Source organism: Drosophila mauritiana, chromosome 3L (genome assembly GCF_004382145.1).
Source record: "Drosophila mauritiana strain mau12 chromosome 3L, ASM438214v1, whole genome shotgun sequence".
Taxonomy (NCBI): Eukaryota; Metazoa; Arthropoda; class Insecta; order Diptera; family Drosophilidae; genus Drosophila; species Drosophila mauritiana.
In genome coordinates, this window is record NC_046669.1 from 22,103,709 (window position 1) to 22,118,622 (window position 14,914).

The 14,914-nt window shown below is 46.9% G+C and overlaps 5 protein-coding genes across 11 annotated transcripts; 3 read left to right on the plus strand and 2 right to left on the minus strand.

Annotated features, from left to right (window-relative positions):
• The first annotated feature begins 557 nt into the window (after nucleotides 1-557).
• Nucleotides 558-2,029, plus strand: LOC117141535 (translation initiation factor IF-2). Of its 4 annotated transcripts, none has more exons than XM_033305025.1 (3): nucleotides 558-767; nucleotides 865-1,056; nucleotides 1,122-2,029. In XM_033305025.1, exons 1-3 carry the CDS (start codon nucleotides 689-691, stop codon nucleotides 1,892-1,894), a joined length of 1,044 nt encoding a protein of 347 aa, XP_033160916.1. In that variant the 5' UTR covers nucleotides 558-688; the 3' UTR covers nucleotides 1,895-2,029. The 4 variants fall into 4 exon arrangements, with proteins under 4 accessions (XP_033160916.1, XP_033160917.1, XP_033160919.1 ...); XM_033305026.1 differs by having other exon boundaries at nucleotides 1,137-2,029; XM_033305028.1 differs by having other exon boundaries at nucleotides 886-1,056.
• Nucleotides 2,030-2,811: 782 nt separating this feature from the next.
• LOC117140506 (ADP-ribosylation factor GTPase-activating protein 2) lies at nucleotides 2,812-5,792 on the minus strand. Of its 4 annotated transcripts, none has more exons than XM_033303476.1 (7): nucleotides 5,688-5,792; nucleotides 5,467-5,576; nucleotides 5,063-5,386; nucleotides 4,795-4,911; nucleotides 4,553-4,702; nucleotides 3,652-4,495; nucleotides 2,812-3,597 (listed from the first exon to the last, which is right to left on the minus strand). In XM_033303476.1, the coding sequence occupies exons 2-7, from the start codon at nucleotides 5,545-5,547 to the stop codon at nucleotides 3,452-3,454; spliced, it is 1,662 nt and encodes a 553-aa protein (XP_033159367.1). In that variant the 5' UTR covers nucleotides 5,548-5,576; nucleotides 5,688-5,792; the 3' UTR covers nucleotides 2,812-3,451. The 4 variants fall into 4 exon arrangements, with proteins under 4 accessions (XP_033159367.1, XP_033159368.1, XP_033159366.1 ...); XM_033303477.1 differs by having other exon boundaries at nucleotides 5,467-5,562; nucleotides 5,688-5,791; XM_033303475.1 differs by having other exon boundaries at nucleotides 5,467-5,784.
• Nucleotides 5,793-6,223: 431 nt separating this feature from the next.
• On the plus strand, nucleotides 6,224-8,192 carry LOC117141044 (peptidyl-prolyl cis-trans isomerase CYP63). Its single transcript, XM_033304326.1, has 2 exons — nucleotides 6,224-6,370; nucleotides 6,457-8,192. Exons 1-2 carry the CDS (start codon nucleotides 6,296-6,298, stop codon nucleotides 8,146-8,148), a joined length of 1,767 nt encoding a protein of 588 aa, XP_033160217.1. The 5' UTR covers nucleotides 6,224-6,295; the 3' UTR covers nucleotides 8,149-8,192.
• A 1,060-nt stretch (nucleotides 8,193-9,252) lies between these two features.
• LOC117140431 (gastrula zinc finger protein xFG20-1) lies at nucleotides 9,253-10,159 on the minus strand. The gene has a single exon (XM_033303348.1). The coding sequence runs from the start codon at nucleotides 10,098-10,100 to the stop codon at nucleotides 9,306-9,308; it is 795 nt and encodes a 264-aa protein (XP_033159239.1). The 5' UTR covers nucleotides 10,101-10,159; the 3' UTR covers nucleotides 9,253-9,305.
• Nucleotides 10,160-12,702: 2,543 nt separating this feature from the next.
• LOC117140561 (protein maelstrom) lies at nucleotides 12,703-14,808 on the plus strand. The gene is made up of 4 exons (XM_033303558.1): nucleotides 12,703-13,158; nucleotides 13,213-13,474; nucleotides 13,531-14,087; nucleotides 14,150-14,808. The coding sequence occupies exons 1-4, from the start codon at nucleotides 13,039-13,041 to the stop codon at nucleotides 14,588-14,590; spliced, it is 1,380 nt and encodes a 459-aa protein (XP_033159449.1). The 5' UTR covers nucleotides 12,703-13,038; the 3' UTR covers nucleotides 14,591-14,808.
• The last annotated feature ends 106 nt before the right edge of the window (nucleotides 14,809-14,914 follow it).

Here is a 14,914-nt window from a genome sequence, read left to right on the forward strand (position 1 = left end):
GCCTCCTCCAAGCTTTCGTTGACGTCACCGAGACGGTGAGTCACCACTGGCGGTATCCTTTTCCCGCAGATTGATTATGCACCGCATGCCTTAGCTGTCTACTTCAATTTTCTAGGCGGCGCTCTTATATCTGGGCGATAAGGCGCACACGCACCCATAAACCTCGATTCCACCCGCCTCTTGAGTCTTCGAATGACCTTAAAACCAAATTGCCAATTGCGATTTTATGGCCCACATGTGTCCCACGGCGGCGTGGATCATTTAGCCGACCCAGGTCCGATCCCTTGGCCCAGTGCCACCCCCGAAGAGGTCCACAGACCGTCGGCACTTGGATGGTGCGCACTCCGCGTCATCATCCAGCGTTCGGAGTTGTTAGGCGGATGGTTCGCACGTTCCCGCGAAGATCCCCGCTGCATACTAAGCAGGGATCAGTCGCGTCTATGGGTATATCCGATTTTTTTTGAGCCTCTCATTATGCTCGATGTGCTGGCCTTTTGCCTGGCTCGTCGCGTATATAAATCTAACGCGCTGCCCCGATCAGACATCACTTCTTTGGTGGAAACTTCAGTGACAAGTTTAGCTCCTGCTGTGATCAGTGCGCCATTCCGTATCCCACAACCGAGACCCTCGCCCACCCCTAAAAGGATTTAAAACACTAGTTCCCCTCCGAAACTAAGCTCAGTCCAACATGAAGTTCTGTGCTGCCGTGGCTCTGCTACTGATCGCCGGCATCGTGGCCAGCGGAGATGCCCTGCCCGCCAGGAAAAGTGAGTTCGCCGCCCAGAGGATTACACATTCCGCTAGCACAATCACTCTCTAATCATATCATCTGCCACCCTCCATCCCTTCGCCACCATACTGAAGACCGGCAATACCTCGTTCCAGGAATGGTCTACCTCCAGCAGCCCGCAGCAGCAGAGTGGTACGGATCCGCGCCCCATCAGCGCTTCATGTATATGCAGTATGTCCAGCCCGGCCGCTCCCATGCCCGTTCCACCCAGGCAGCCAGTGCCCTCGTGGCCGGAGAGACCGTAGCCACCGGAACCTACCTGAAGGGTACGTACTCCTCCCGTCCGCCTCCCAATCCCCGCCAGCACTAACCACGCCCTTCCTAACCAAAGATTGCAATCACGCAGAGTCTGATGTCAGCGCCGAGGGAGTCCCAGCTGAGGACGTCCTCGCTGCAGCCGGAGCCCACGGCGCCACCTCCGTGGCCGAGGCTTATCCCGACCAAGCGCCAGTTGTCCAGGTGGCCACCGATTCCGACGTAGCACCCCAAGCCGAGTCAGAGGCTGAACCCGAGCCCGAGGCCGCAGACGACGCCGCTAAGGTTCCACGAGACTTCAACTTCGCCGCCGAGGAGGCCTCCGTCGCCGCTGCTGCTGAGGAGGAATCAGTTCCCCTGCCCGTTGCCGAGGCCGAGCTTCCAGCCCCCGCTCCAATTGCTCCAGTGGCCGCCGTGGTGCCAGCGAACCGCTACCTGCCCGCCAAGAAGAAGGTGATCGTCGAGCTGGATCAGGAGGAGGAGGAGCCCCAGGCCGCCGCCATCGAAGACGAGGAGGAGGTAGAGAACGCTGTGGCCGACGACGTTGAGGAGGACGAGGAGGAGCTGTCCGTGCCCGTGAAACCCATTATCGCCCGTCGTCCCGCAGCCAAGAAGCCCGTGAAGGCTGCTTCTCCCGCTGGCAAGCCCTCCAAGAAGCCCGCCGCCCCTCTGCCCGCTGGCACCTTTTTCCCCATCGATTTCGGAGGCACCAACGGCGGTGCCATTGCCATCGCCAACTCTTTTAGCACCGGCGAAGGCGGATCTGCTACCAGCCACGCCATCGCTTACGGCTCTCCGGAGTCCGCCGTCCGACGTGCCCGCCCCAATCCCAGCAAGTTCCGCCACTAATCCCTGAACCACATCTCGCTGGCGCCCGAAACTGCGAGGGCACCCGAATCAAATCAGTCTAAAACGATTCTCCTGTAATTATTAGCAAATTTCTCCATCTTTGAGCGCAATAAAATAAAGTTTTCTGTTTTTAAATTTTTCGATCGCATCGGGCTTTTGTCAGTGGGTGAATATCATACGTTGACCTTCCTAAGCAAAATCGTTAACATGGATTGACTGGCTAGTCATCACATCTGATTGAAACCAGCTTATAGTAAATTTATAGTTATAAATGAACTATCTGCTTTCCACCGACGATAACGCCACCTAGCGGCGGTTTCTTTCATTAATTACCACATCATGGTCATGGAAATCCCCTAATTTTATAACACCGTTTAAAGTTATAGACTGATTTGGGCAAGAATATATGATTAAGCCATTGAAAGATTATTATCAATGTCAATCCACTTAGCCGAATGACCTGTAGCTAGTGTATCTTTTTTAGGCTTGTAAACTTCTCCATCATTTAAAATAAAAAATACAAAAAAAATAGAGAGTTTGTACCGGAGAAAACGGAATAAATATTTAGTTTTTAACAAAGGTAGGCTCTTTTTTTGAAAGGTCACTTTGTAAATTGTTTTTGTTTACCTAATATTAATGTTTTAATACCCGCGATGGCATTTTAATGAAACTTCACACTTTCAGTAACACTTCTCTTACAAGCGGTACATAAAATTATCTTTTAATGTTTCCAAAAACTTAGTATGGATGAAAAGAGAGCGTTTCAAAAAGTCTAAAGTTGACTATTATTCATTACGCTTTCATAATTTTTGAATAGGTGGAGTAGTTGGATGCGTATTATAGGCTTCTAAGAATGCTGTCATATGCGGACGAAACCCAGTGAAAATCAGGTCTCAATTACCAAAACTATTTTTAAATCGGTTTTATATGCTCTAAATAGTTGTATTTATATATTGGTTACTTTTTCAATCCAGTTAAATGCCGAAGTTATAACGTTCAAGTTAAATTTAAAATGATTTTTCTAAACTCCTCAACACAGGAATGTTTGCTATGCAGTTAGTTTATTTATGTCACACTCTTTGCTTAATTTCATGATAAACGGAAAAAAAATTAAAAGCAGCCCAGCCGAAATGCAAATTGTAATTTCAAAACATAGGTGCACTTATGGTCCGCAATGGATAGAAACAAAGTAAAACAACCGAACCTAGAAAACAGTGCACAGACGTAACCCACATGGTTACGTTCTTAATCTGAATGGTGTATATATGTATATTTAAAAGACACTACGCGTATTGTACAGCTGGCTATACTGCTTCGATTTTGTTTCAGATTCTTCTGTTTCTGCTATTTGTATACAAGAACGATATGAGGCATGCGAAGTGGTTGCTCCTCTGTAACAAGACTACGTGGCTATCGGCTTGGAATCCTTCAAAACTTTTTGCATAATCGCGACAACTAATATATAAAAACGTTAAAACTAGACTGCTCTCCGATGCCGCCGCTGCTGCTTCTCATGCTAGCGCTGCTTTGGCGGTCACCATGGGTGTTTCGCTGATATCAGTAACCGTACTTGTCTTGCCACGAGGTCATCACATCGTTGGCCAGGTTGCTCAGACGGCCGGCCACTTTGTGTACACCCTGGCGTACGCTCTCTTTTACGCTTTCCACATCCAGATCCGGTGCACTGAAGTTGACCGAAGATGCTGCAATAAATCCCATTTAGACCTCATCAGTCTAGAGCGCCTTCTTTCACTCACCCCTATTGCCCCCACTGCCACCAGGGGAGCCGTCTCCAAAATAGTCCGACGAAGATATGGCTCGCGATCCCTGGAAGCGGTTCAAGCTTGCGCTTACATCGGCCGAAGACTGTTCGCTGGCGAAGTACTGGTCGGAGCCGAAGCCCTTGGAGTTGCCGAACTTTTGCTGGGCGATCACGGGATCTGTGCTAGTTCCTCCTTTGGTGTGGGTTTGCGAGGAACCACTATTCTTCTTAACGGGCGCCGACGTTTTGGGCTTGTCATAGTCATTGCTGCCAGAAAACATGGACGTTATATTGCTGTGGCTGCCCCCAATGGGCTCAATTGTCTCGTAGCCCAGCGCATCAAGTTCAAACTTATCCAGCTTGCTGGTTCCGCCAACTGAGCTCTCCCGCTTTTCACTAGACCCTCCTCCTCCTCCGCCGCTGCTGCTATTGCCGTATAGCGAATAGTCAGTGAAAAAATTTTCGCTTTCCAATGAGGAGAGTTTCGCTTTAGGGGCGGCCGACTGCTGAATAGTCTCCATGTCGCCGAGGGCGGAGTGGGCCATGTCGGAGCCTCGCAGGTTGAAGCCCATGCCCAGCCGCTCCATCTGTTTAGCCTTGGCAGGATCCATGGTCTTAAGCTTGGCCTCCTCGCGAGTCTTCTGCATGGAGAGTTCTTGGTAAGCCAGGCGCATGCTGGCCACCGTCTCCAGTTCCTCCTCGGCCGTCTGTGGCTTAACCACAGGTGCTGCTGCAGCTGATGTCTTCATCTCGTTGGCCGCGTTGGCACGGGCCTCGATGTCTGCGAAGTTAGTCTTAACTTTCGTGGCTCCCAGGCCTCCCACTTTGCGAGCACCCAGCTAAAAGATAAGAAAGTTGATTAGCCAGTGCTTCACACTGCTGGCGTTGACACCTACTCCACCCTTCTTCGGCTGCACCTTTCGCGCGCCTATGGACGACGGCACTGCTGCCGGCACCACGGAATTGAGCAGATCCACGCTGGGGGCGCCACCTAGTTGCGTTTCAACGCTGATGACCGGAGCAACGGTGGGTGGGTTTGGATCCTGCTGAAACAATTTAAGTGTGAAGGATCAGTGAACGGCTACAAACGTAAAATCGAAAGCTGGTGCGGGTCCCCTGCGTGTAAGTGGCGCCATACCTTACTGACATTGTTGTTCTGGACGTTGAAGTCCACCTCATTGTCACACTGGGCGAAGAAGTCCTCCTCCCTAGCGGCTTCGTTGCCCTCGCTCTTGTCCGTCTGTTCCAAATGCAGCTGGTGGGTGTAATGTGTACAACATGGAGGAGTAACGGAGTCATGGGAGGAAAGGAGCAGGCGGAGCAGTGAAGCAAAGCAATCGTCAGTTAGTGGGTTTTAGTGTAAAAGAACTACATGCACATGAACAAAACGGTTGATTTGAACTCACCTTTGTGCCATGCACCTTCATGGCCTGCTGGGCCTGGGCACACAGCTTGTCCCTGTACAGCTGGGCCGCCCGCGAGTTGTACTTGACCTGGGCGTCGGTGGTGCTGCAGTTGTGGGCGCGGAAGAACTGCGCCGCGTTCGCGTTGCCGCCCAGTTGCATCTGGCGGAGCTGCAGCCAGGTCCAGTTGGTGTCCAGGTTGGTGCTGCGCACGAAGGTCAGGTGCACACCCAAGTTTCGGTGCACGGCAGAACAGTCGATGCAAATGAAGATGCCATAGGTAACGGAGGACCAGGTGGGAGCCTTGGCAGCGCAGTCGAAGCAGGACTGCGAATGAGAGGGAAGGAGAGCAGGGAGCCCCATTAGTCAGAACCCCAAGGGCGAACTGGCGAAAGTAGGCCACTCACTTTGTTGGCTGGCTGGGCGCGCAGGCGACTGAAGACCGACTCGATCTCCTGCTTGGAGGGTCCTGCTGCTGGACTGGCCATGTCGGATGGTTCGAACTGAAATATCTCAACTGAAACTCGAGTTGGTCGACGTTGCTAGACGGCCTTCGAGGCGCTTTCTGGCGCTCTCTGCGACTTCGATTTCCGCTGGCCGAGGGAAGCCCTAGATACCAAACACAAACCTTTGCCAAATTGCTCGACTTTTCAGAACGTACGTGGACGTGTTTTCCTTTCGTCGTACTCGACGGAACGAACCACTGCGTGCTGTTAGTTCGCTCAGTGCTGTTATGCGCACTAGTGCTGGACAGCGCAGAGGTTCTCGGAGATGCCACGTTTTGCCTTGGATAAATAATTACATTTCATGAGGGGTATTCGATAACTATCGGCGATTGTTAGCCTATTATTATTCGCATTTTACGGAATAGTTTTTACAAACTAAATTATGAAATATGTTGCCCTTAGTTGGTTTCTTACAATTCTCTCTGTTTGCCAATAACGAACAGAAAAATTGAAGGCATGAAATTTGTATTTGCTAGTTCGCAATGTCTAAAATTATTATTTTCTAAATATTAATAAAACAAAAATTGCAAAGGTTACTCATTCAGGTGACCATTCTTGTTTGGGTAAAAATGAAATGTAAAATGATTTAAAAAAATCCGATAACGATTAACTACTAGCTTCAATGGCTTAGCAATTTTAAGAATGAGCTATCGAGTGTCTTCAGTTATCGAGTATATGAAGACCAATACTTCGCTGATAAATACAATTAATTCAAACGTATGGCAAAACAATGAGAACGCGGAGTGGCGAAACATTCATTTTGTCTAGTATTGGCCTCCCAAGTGAAAAAAAGCATTCTGGCAAGGTGTGTATTTCAACCGGCGTCGGCCTGTTGAATCCCTGATCAAAAGTCACCAGTTGCCTAAACGAAATATGATTCCTCATGTATAGCCCATGAGCCACAAGGGCAGCACAGACATAGCCCACGGACTGGATATCGGAGACACCGCTAACGCAAATGTGCAGGATGGAGAAGTCCTTAGCTCGAGAAGCAATGAGCACGATGGACTTCCGCAGGAAGTTTATATTAAGAGCGAGCCCTTATACGAAGATCTGTGTGAAGTCCTGGACGAGCTGGGAGAAATACTGGATGAGGAGCAGGACGATGTGTTGGATAAGAGGCAGGGCAATATTAGAGATAGGGACCAGGGAGAGATTATGGATAAGGAGCGGGCTGAGTTGGATGAGGAAGAAGCGGATACGCCACCGGCGCCCTCCATCTCACTTACCGACGACGCCTCTTTATTCACCAGAAGATCCAGACCATATGCTGACGATTCTCCCTTAAGCTTTAATGGATCTTTATACGAGCATGGAGAAATTTCTTCAAGTGAGGAAGGCCAGAAAGAACCAGTTCGTGGTAATAATTTACATCAAATTGCCTTAGTGCGATTCCGAAACAGTCCAGAACAGAGCTTAAAACGCTGCAGTATCAACGCTTTCGGCGAACGAGGGTTCTCCTCGGAGAATAAGATAAATCGAAGGAGCACCCGCAGCACATCCAATGAAAAGAGTGCCACACAAAGACGATCGGTTAGTCGCAGTCGCATCCCAAGGTGCAGAGGCAGAAGAAGGAGCAAGTCTAGGAGCCCAGCTGAACCCAAGCAAAGATCGAGTCCGCCCACCCACAAAAGGCGATCCAGGCCATCTATAGACCACATTAGGTCTCGGAAGCGAAGCCATTCTAGGGACCGGATAGAGCGGCGTAGCAGACTACCATCTAGGCGCAAACATATCTCGCGGTCCCGGAGCCCAGATCGCAAAAGTCGTTCCCGATATGTACGAGATAGTCCTCTAGGCAAAGGGTCAAGACATGCGTCGCCCTGTGGTGGGAGCCGTCACAGATCACTTAGATCCACAAGCGTTAGACGGAGACTTGGGCCGAGGAATTCGCCAGTACGCCGCTCTCGGTATCGGTCAAGGAGCAACTCTCGCATAGAAAGTAGGGCTTACCTGCGTGATCGTTCAAGGAGCAGGGGCCGGTCAGCAAGCAAATCCAAATCTGTAAGAATCACACAGCGGGAGCTTTCAAAACGCGCATGCAAGTCGCGATCAAAGAGTATACACAGGTCATTAAAGACCGTGGTTTGCCGACGATCCAGGAGCCGATCCAACAGCCCCCATACTCGCCTTGGGAGAGTTTCAAAGAGTAGCCTTCAGCCCGCACACACCCAACAGCTGAATAACACCTCGCCACCTTTGTCCGCAATATCGCCGCGCCCCATTTCTCCGATGGTTACGCTTCACGATAATCGAACTAGTTATTCAAAGATGATCCCGTACCTGCTTCCTACCCCAAATGTTCCACAAATTTTCTACAGGCAGACGAACTACACCCATACGGAGTATAGTGCGGAGTATAGTGCCGGCAACGTTACCGGATCCTTCGGGCAGCCTTTTCCAGAGCTGGGGCCGTACGACCTGCGCCACCGCTTGTCCACGACGCGTTCACTCCATTACGTAGGGCCCAACGATTTGCGGCACCATATCCAGGGAATCTACTCGCACCAAACCGCCTTTAATGCCTACACCGAGTGGCCCTCGGGGTTTACTGAGAATTACCACCCCAGTGGTTACTACTAAAAGGCACCCTATGGTTAACAATAAACATTATTACTTGCAATACATTTACAAGTTCTTTTATTCTTAGATTAAGGAGCGCTTTGGTTGAGTAGCCTCTTCGACGACGGGTCAATCCAGGCTAAAAACCAAAGCCAGGCTAGACGTAAAAGATAGAAAGTGTAAAGTAGCGGGCACAACACCTCATCCAAGGAGGATCCTGCAGCGGTGTCTCCCCGACACTCCTCCATGGTTTCGGCACGCAAGAATGCCAAGCGGTCGGTGCTCATACTGAAGTCACTGTCCAACCGCTCCTTCTTGTTTTCGCTCCTACCAAGATCCAAAACGCAGCGGTCGACTTGTAAGAACATTGGATGAGCCCGCTCCTGATCGTCCTGACTTGTGGCCATGCTTTGTACGATGCTTTCATAAGACGTGTTGGAAGCTCGGTGCTTGTACCTTTCAATGGAATACTATAAACAAATAATCCCGCAAGGAGTAGTGGAACTAGTGTTGGCCAAGACACAAGCTAATAGTACCACGGCACTGTAGATAATGAGGAATAAAATGAGAAAAAATTTGAAAATTGTTCCAAAGTGACCTGTTTGGCGGCGTAAGGGCGTTAGAGTGGACGTGGCAAAGCGTTTTTTGGCAAATCAATAGAAATTTACAAGACTAATAAGAATGTGAAAAAATATCAATACATTTTGCAAAAGTGTGGGCGTGGCAGTTTTGTGCAGTTTTTGGGCGTTAGAGTGAGCGTGGCAACATGGGTCAACAAGCTTGCACTGCGTTTTTCTCTCTAGAATCCGTATGCTGAATCTCAACCTTCTAGCTTTCATATGTAGTTCCTGAGATCTCGACGTTCATACGGACAGACCGGACATGGCCGGATCGACTCGGCTATTGATCCTGATCAAGAATATACGCTTTGTTTCGAAACGCTTCCTTCTGCCTGTTACATACTTTTCATCGAATCTAGTATACCCTTTTACTCTACGAGTAACGGGTATAACTAACCTTTAGTTCGTAACTAGGTACGTATGCAGGTACGCAGCTTAAATCATGTATGGACATACAGCCAGTAATGAAGCACAGTGGACTGTTAGACAACACTAAGGATAAGTGTTGAGCAGCAAATAACAACAAATTTTGTTATATTTGGACGTTACAAAATAATTTCACTTAATTTCTAAATCGGAATCCTGGATCTGCTGAAGCGCCGGCAGCAGTGAGGCGAGTTCCGTGAGCAACATAGGGTCCCGCACAGTCCCATCGACAATGCCGCGGACAAGCTGCTCCATTTCAACCAGAAAGCGCCAGTCTTCCGCCTGCAGGTGGCTGGACTTACCGTGGGTGTCCTGACTAGACTTTCTGAAGATGAGCCGATCGGACTTAAAGCTTCTCTCGGTTCTCACACTACAGCGATGCGTGTCGACATTGCATTGCAGACACACCTTGTCCCTCATAGCCTTTTGGTCCTCCGTCGGAGTATTTGGTGTTCCGTGCTTGCTGCAGGTGAGGTGCAGTTGTAGGGCGCCCAGATGCGTGTAGCCTTTTCCGCAGACGGAGCACACATGCCTCCCCAAATTAATGGCGGACTGGCTATACCTGATGGCTGAATGCCTCAGCCGACATCTGTGGGCCACCAGCGATGACTTCAGTTGAAACTGCTTCTGGCAGGACTCGCACGAATGGTGTCCTGTCATGTGCTTCTCCTGGTAGTGGCGGCGGAGCTTCCCGATTTGCCGAAAATCCTGTACGCCGGGTCCATGCTTGTGGTATCTGCAATCGCTGCGCGGACAGTGGAAGCAGTTGACCAACTGGTGATCCGGAACGCGTAACTTGTGGGTGCATACAATGTGCTTGTGGTAGCGGACAAGACTCTTGTACACCTTGCCGCACCACTCGCAACAGAAGGCAAGATCATCCACAAGTTCAGCCACGGCAACGACGGTGCACCTCCTGTTCTCCATTGTGGAGCTCTTCTCTTCCCATAATAAAACTAATATGGCGCCGAACTATCGGCAGTGTTGGGTAAATTTGTGCAAGGCCCTGCCAGTGATGGAAAATGGAAATATCTTAGGTGTAGTCATTTGATTTGGCATGCCTCAATATTAAAAATTATATAGTGCACAAGTGACAAACTTTTTAATGAAGCTATTCCTAATTATATGGGACCAAAGACATTAGAATAACCAGATGCGTAACGGCCATACATTGGCTTTGCACTATGCAGCTACTTTTTTGGTGAGGGCAAAATTTGGGTTTGCTTGCTTGTGTGAGTAAAAACAATAAGCGAGAACGTGCATGTATATGTGTGCGACCTTGTGGTAGAAGACGATTTTCGGGCCGAAATCAATTGTGCATCCAAGAAACGAATTTACATAATTGGAGTTTTGGCCAATTTCGTTGCAATATTTCAACAGGGTACTGTGAGCAGTACCTTTTTCAGTATTAACATTAAGTTCATTCATATTTCAACTTATAAATAAAATACAGTTGCGATCTGCAATTGTTATTACTTTTGTAATTTAAAACATAAATATTAAAAAAAAAAAGAAATCACATATTTCAAAATATATTTCATAAAAATAATAAAAGCTACATATTTAAAGGGTAATATTTAAAATTTAAAATTTAAATTTAAAATAAATAAAAAGATGCGACCTGTTTAATGCAAAATTGATTTCTTAAAGCACGACGTGCGGTCATAAGCACCTATGAATCGATGTCTACAGGACAATGTCTACTATTATTTTAAACACGTCGCAAACTGAATACTCTAATGCCAAGTAATCTAATATAAAGCCATTTTTGAAATTTATTTTGTAATATTACATATGTACATAGATTGGGCTATTACTATTTCTAAACTATATTCAAATTCAAAATACCGTTAAGGCAATGCAAAACAAGAATTTTTTGCTTGGTGCCAATTGATTAAAAATAATATAGAACTTGTAAAGTGAGGGGCATATTGTGTAAAATTTACAATGCATGAGCATACGTGTGCACACATACAGTTGTCGGCTGTCACTGCATGCGTAAAAAACAGCTACTGGCTGTAGAGCTCGCCGCTCTCTCGCTCTTGAACAAAAATTCGAGAGAGCCTGAAGCCACTTCTAGTGTCTTTGTTAGGACCCTAAAGCACAAGTAATTTTTTTGCGGAGAATGCTTTATATCCACTTTCTAGTTCCTAAATTCTCGACGTTCACACTGAGAGGCGGGCGGCCAAAGAGATCTTGATCAATAATATTAACACTTACTTGTACCTTTTGAAAGCATCTAGTATACCTTTTACTGTGCGAATTCAAGTATGGGATGCGTTCTTGTAAAAGAAAAACAATATGAAAAAATATTCAAAAGTTTTTCAAAAATGTGGACGGGGCGGAGTGGGCGTGGCAATATGTGGCAATAGAATGTGTATGCCGAATCTTAACCTTCTAACTTTTAAAGTGAGATCTCGACGTTCATACGGATAAACGGACATGGCTAGATCGACTCAGCTATTGATCCCGATCAAGAATATATATACTTTATAAAGTCGGAAAGGCTTCGTTCTGCCTGTTACAGGCATTTCAACCTAATTTACTCTACGATTAACGGGTATAATTAGTTCTTTCTAAATGATTATGCCTATGCTTATCATTTCAAAAACAACATTTTAACTAACAACGATGTGCATGAATTTACCGATTCAGACAAATCGTTCATACATATGTACATACATATAATTACCATTAAAAAACGCATTTCCAAGACAGAATTTTTCATAGACCTGAAGCACATCGACTTTGAGGGTAAATTGACTTATACAAAAGAACGACCGTGGTGGTAAACAAATATTTCTCGATATTGCGCATCCACTCAAGCTGTAACCAAAACCCAGACACTTGGCAGGCACTTAGCCACGTAGTACATAAGAATTCTTTTTCCATATGTATGCACATAAGCATAAGCAAGAAGCGCTCTCGCGCAGATCAAGTAAACAATCCACTAACCCAGTACATCTAAGATTTACCGTTTGTTTCAGTCTTAAGCCGACATTCAATCAATAAAAACACAATGCGGATTCATTCGGAGTTTTTATTTATTTCGCCTTTGATCTTTGTTCAAATACGGATCATTTATTCGACTCAAAAAAATAACTATTTTACTATATGTACAATACAATATGTATAATTTTTCGACTTAACTGGTTATACTGTAGTTTTACGATAGAGAATTTATATTTAAAGAATTTTTAGTTTTGGATGCTCGACCATTTGCTTTATAAATAAGCATTATTATCTTTAATTAAGCTGCCTTTATATACAAAAATTTTATTTAATTAAAATAATTTAAACTCTTAAGTCTTAAAGGTATACATTTAAAAAAGGTCAAAACATTTATCTTTATCAAAGTCGTTCTGCCTTTTAACTGCAAGTTCAGTTAATTCATACGATTACAAAGCAGACGACAGATCATTTTATTAGGGTTTATTAAACCATTGTTATAAAATACCACTGGTTTTTAGCGAATACCGAATCACAAATTCATATTCCATTTTTAAAGAATCGATAGTTTTGGATTGATGCTAGTGCTGAGCAACGTCGTAGCAGCCAATAATAGATATTTGAAGTCACAGCGGAATCGGCGTCTGACAAAACAACTGCTTCTCTCCATTTTCTACAGACCAGATCATTTGAAGTGAAATAAATCGTGAGTGAGCGAAGCCAGAAGAGAAGCCACCCGCAACATTCCAGAGTAACCATTTCTGTAGGGTCGGACGGACATACAAACAACGTTCATATAAATTGCTCGCGCTGTTCATTGGTTACCGCCATTAGTCGCTACCTCGCTCGCACACGCGCTCAACACCTACCCTAACCCGTCAAAAATACCGACCTTCTCCTTGCCACGCCCGTAAAGATGGCTCCTAAGAAGCAGAATGGGTTTATGATGTTCGTAAACGAGTGGAGAAACCGGAACGCCGAGGGCCGACGAATGACGCTGGCGGAGGCTGTTTACCACTGCGGCACCATATGGGAGGTAAGTTTTTGTCGATGCGTCGGATCTGCGCTGGAATAAGGGACGCCTTTTCAGAAAATGGACACCCAGCAGCGTGGTCCGTACAACTCAGGCGCCAAGGACGCAAATGCGGCGCGCCGCGACAAAAGGGAAAGTCTCAACGGCCACGGCCAGGTGGACAAGGCCCAAAGGGAGGCCGCCAAGAGCTTGATGGACAAGGCCCAAAGGGAGGCCGCCGAGAGCTTGATGGACAAGGCCCAAAGGGAGGCCGCCGAGAGCTTGATGGACATGAAACGCTCCACCGAGCGCCTCGTGCTAAACGCCAAGATGTCCCATGGTAGGTCACACATTTCTAAGACATTTGGGTTCGACTAACTCCAACCGCTGCCGCAGATCTGGAGAATGCCAAGTTTGTCTTCGTTGCCTTCAACTACTTCACTAAAGCCTTGACCACCGATGTCTATGTGCCCGCCGAGTTTGCGGCATGCGAATACTCGTTGAAGGAGGGAATCCGATCCATCTACAGCACCATGATTGACCCCGGTCAGATCATTTTTGGGCAAGGTAGCGATGCCCTGCACAACTCGTCAACCACTCACGACCTGCCGCTGCCGCCCAACGCGCTGGGGGAGAAGAACATGGCCAAACTGTACCGCAACATTCTTGACTACTTAACCAAATGCCAGGGAGAAGGCAAGACCCCAATTGTCTTTACTCCCGCCGAAAATATTGGCATGGTGAAGTCATGCTTCCGCTATTTGGAGTGCGAGGATGACTCCAGGGACGGGGGCGGAAAAATCGAGGTGTTTGATATCCAGTACTTGTTATTCATATTGAAGAAGGAGGTCATGAGTGTCGCTGGTTTGAATGATGAGAAAATTAACAAATTCGCGACGGATGCCTTTTTTAAGAATGACTTTTTCGAGTTTACCGCAGGGATTGCGTGTCAGGTAAGGTTCTGTTCCCCATTCTGACAACCCCTAGTTGACTTCCTCACTGATTACTTTTGCAGTACCACGAGGATAATGATCGAACCAAGTACTGTACCCAGAGTATGGTGACTAGATGGGCGTACACCTTTACAGATTTTATGTGCGGAGATCTGGCCATAACCGTCCAACCCGGAAAGCACATTCCTGCCCCAACAAAACCCAACTATCGTATAATAAGCTCGGACGCCTCCTCACTCGACCACGAGTCCTCCTTCGACTCTTTTTATTCGCTCCCCGGGTCTCAGGTCAAGAAGGAAAGCGAACCCGAAGATTGTTCGCTTTCTAGCAGTCGACTTTCCGTCGCATCAAGAAGCTCCTACAAGCCCAAAGACCACACTTCCTTTGCCGCAGATTTAAACGAAATGTCTGAATTCCCCAGCCTCGGCATGCGTAAGTCTAGTAAGCATCACGGTTCCGCCGCTAGTGCTCAGCGGAAATGGAACGCAGGGGCTAGGAACTGACCGACGCACTCGCGTTCTATTCGGAAGGTTTCAGACAACGACTTCTGTGTAACTGGTTCTGAACCCTAAAAACTAAGCCACTTTGGTCTATTAATTGGATTTAAAAAGAATCATTCCTTATAGATTTAATTTAAAATTTTATTATTATCTGACTAAACTGTACAAATACCACTACTTGTATTTAAAAAATAAATTCGCATAAATTGGGCACAACCCACCAAAAATGAGCCATAGATTGGTCAAGGGAAAGGTCTTACACGTAGTCTCGAAAATCTCGACGTTCATATGGACAGGGCAAGAATCAAGTATTTATTTATTTCAGTT

What these genes read in the sequence shown, in the direction of transcription:
- LOC117141535 (XM_033305025.1), top strand. Translation starts at nt 689, where the DNA reads ATGAAGTTCTGTGCTGCCGTGGCTCTGCTACTGATCGCCGGCATCGTG. An exon ending in TGCCCTGCCCGCCAGGAAAA is followed by an intron (nt 768 to 864) that starts GTGAGTTCGCCG and finishes ACCATACTGAAG; the next exon opens with ACCGGCAATACCTCGTTCCA. An exon ending in CACCGGAACCTACCTGAAGG is followed by an intron (nt 1,057 to 1,121) that starts GTACGTACTCCT and finishes TCCTAACCAAAG; the next exon opens with ATTGCAATCACGCAGAGTCT.
- LOC117140506 (XM_033303476.1), bottom strand. Translation starts at nt 5,547, where the DNA reads ATGGCCAGTCCAGCAGCAGGACCCTCCAAGCAGGAGATCGAGTCGGTC. An exon ending in GCGCCCAGCCAGCCAACAAA is followed by an intron (nt 5,387 to 5,466) that starts GTGAGTGGCCTA and finishes TCTCATTCGCAG; the next exon opens with TCCTGCTTCGACTGCGCTGC. An exon ending in AGAACAACAATGTCAGTAAG is followed by an intron (nt 4,703 to 4,794) that starts GTATGGCGCCAC and finishes AAATTGTTTCAG; the next exon opens with CAGGATCCAAACCCACCCAC.
- LOC117141044 (XM_033304326.1), top strand. Translation starts at nt 6,296, where the DNA reads ATGAGAACGCGGAGTGGCGAAACATTCATTTTGTCTAGTATTGGCCTC. An exon ending in AAAAAAAGCATTCTGGCAAG is followed by an intron (nt 6,371 to 6,456) that starts GTGTGTATTTCA and finishes CCTCATGTATAG; the next exon opens with CCCATGAGCCACAAGGGCAG.
- LOC117140431 (XM_033303348.1), bottom strand. Translation starts at nt 10,100, where the DNA reads ATGGAGAACAGGAGGTGCACCGTCGTTGCCGTGGCTGAACTTGTGGAT.
- LOC117140561 (XM_033303558.1), top strand. Translation starts at nt 13,039, where the DNA reads ATGGCTCCTAAGAAGCAGAATGGGTTTATGATGTTCGTAAACGAGTGG. An exon ending in AAACGCCAAGATGTCCCATG is followed by an intron (nt 13,475 to 13,530) that starts GTAGGTCACACA and finishes CCGCTGCCGCAG; the next exon opens with ATCTGGAGAATGCCAAGTTT. An exon ending in CCGCAGGGATTGCGTGTCAG is followed by an intron (nt 14,088 to 14,149) that starts GTAAGGTTCTGT and finishes TTACTTTTGCAG; the next exon opens with TACCACGAGGATAATGATCG.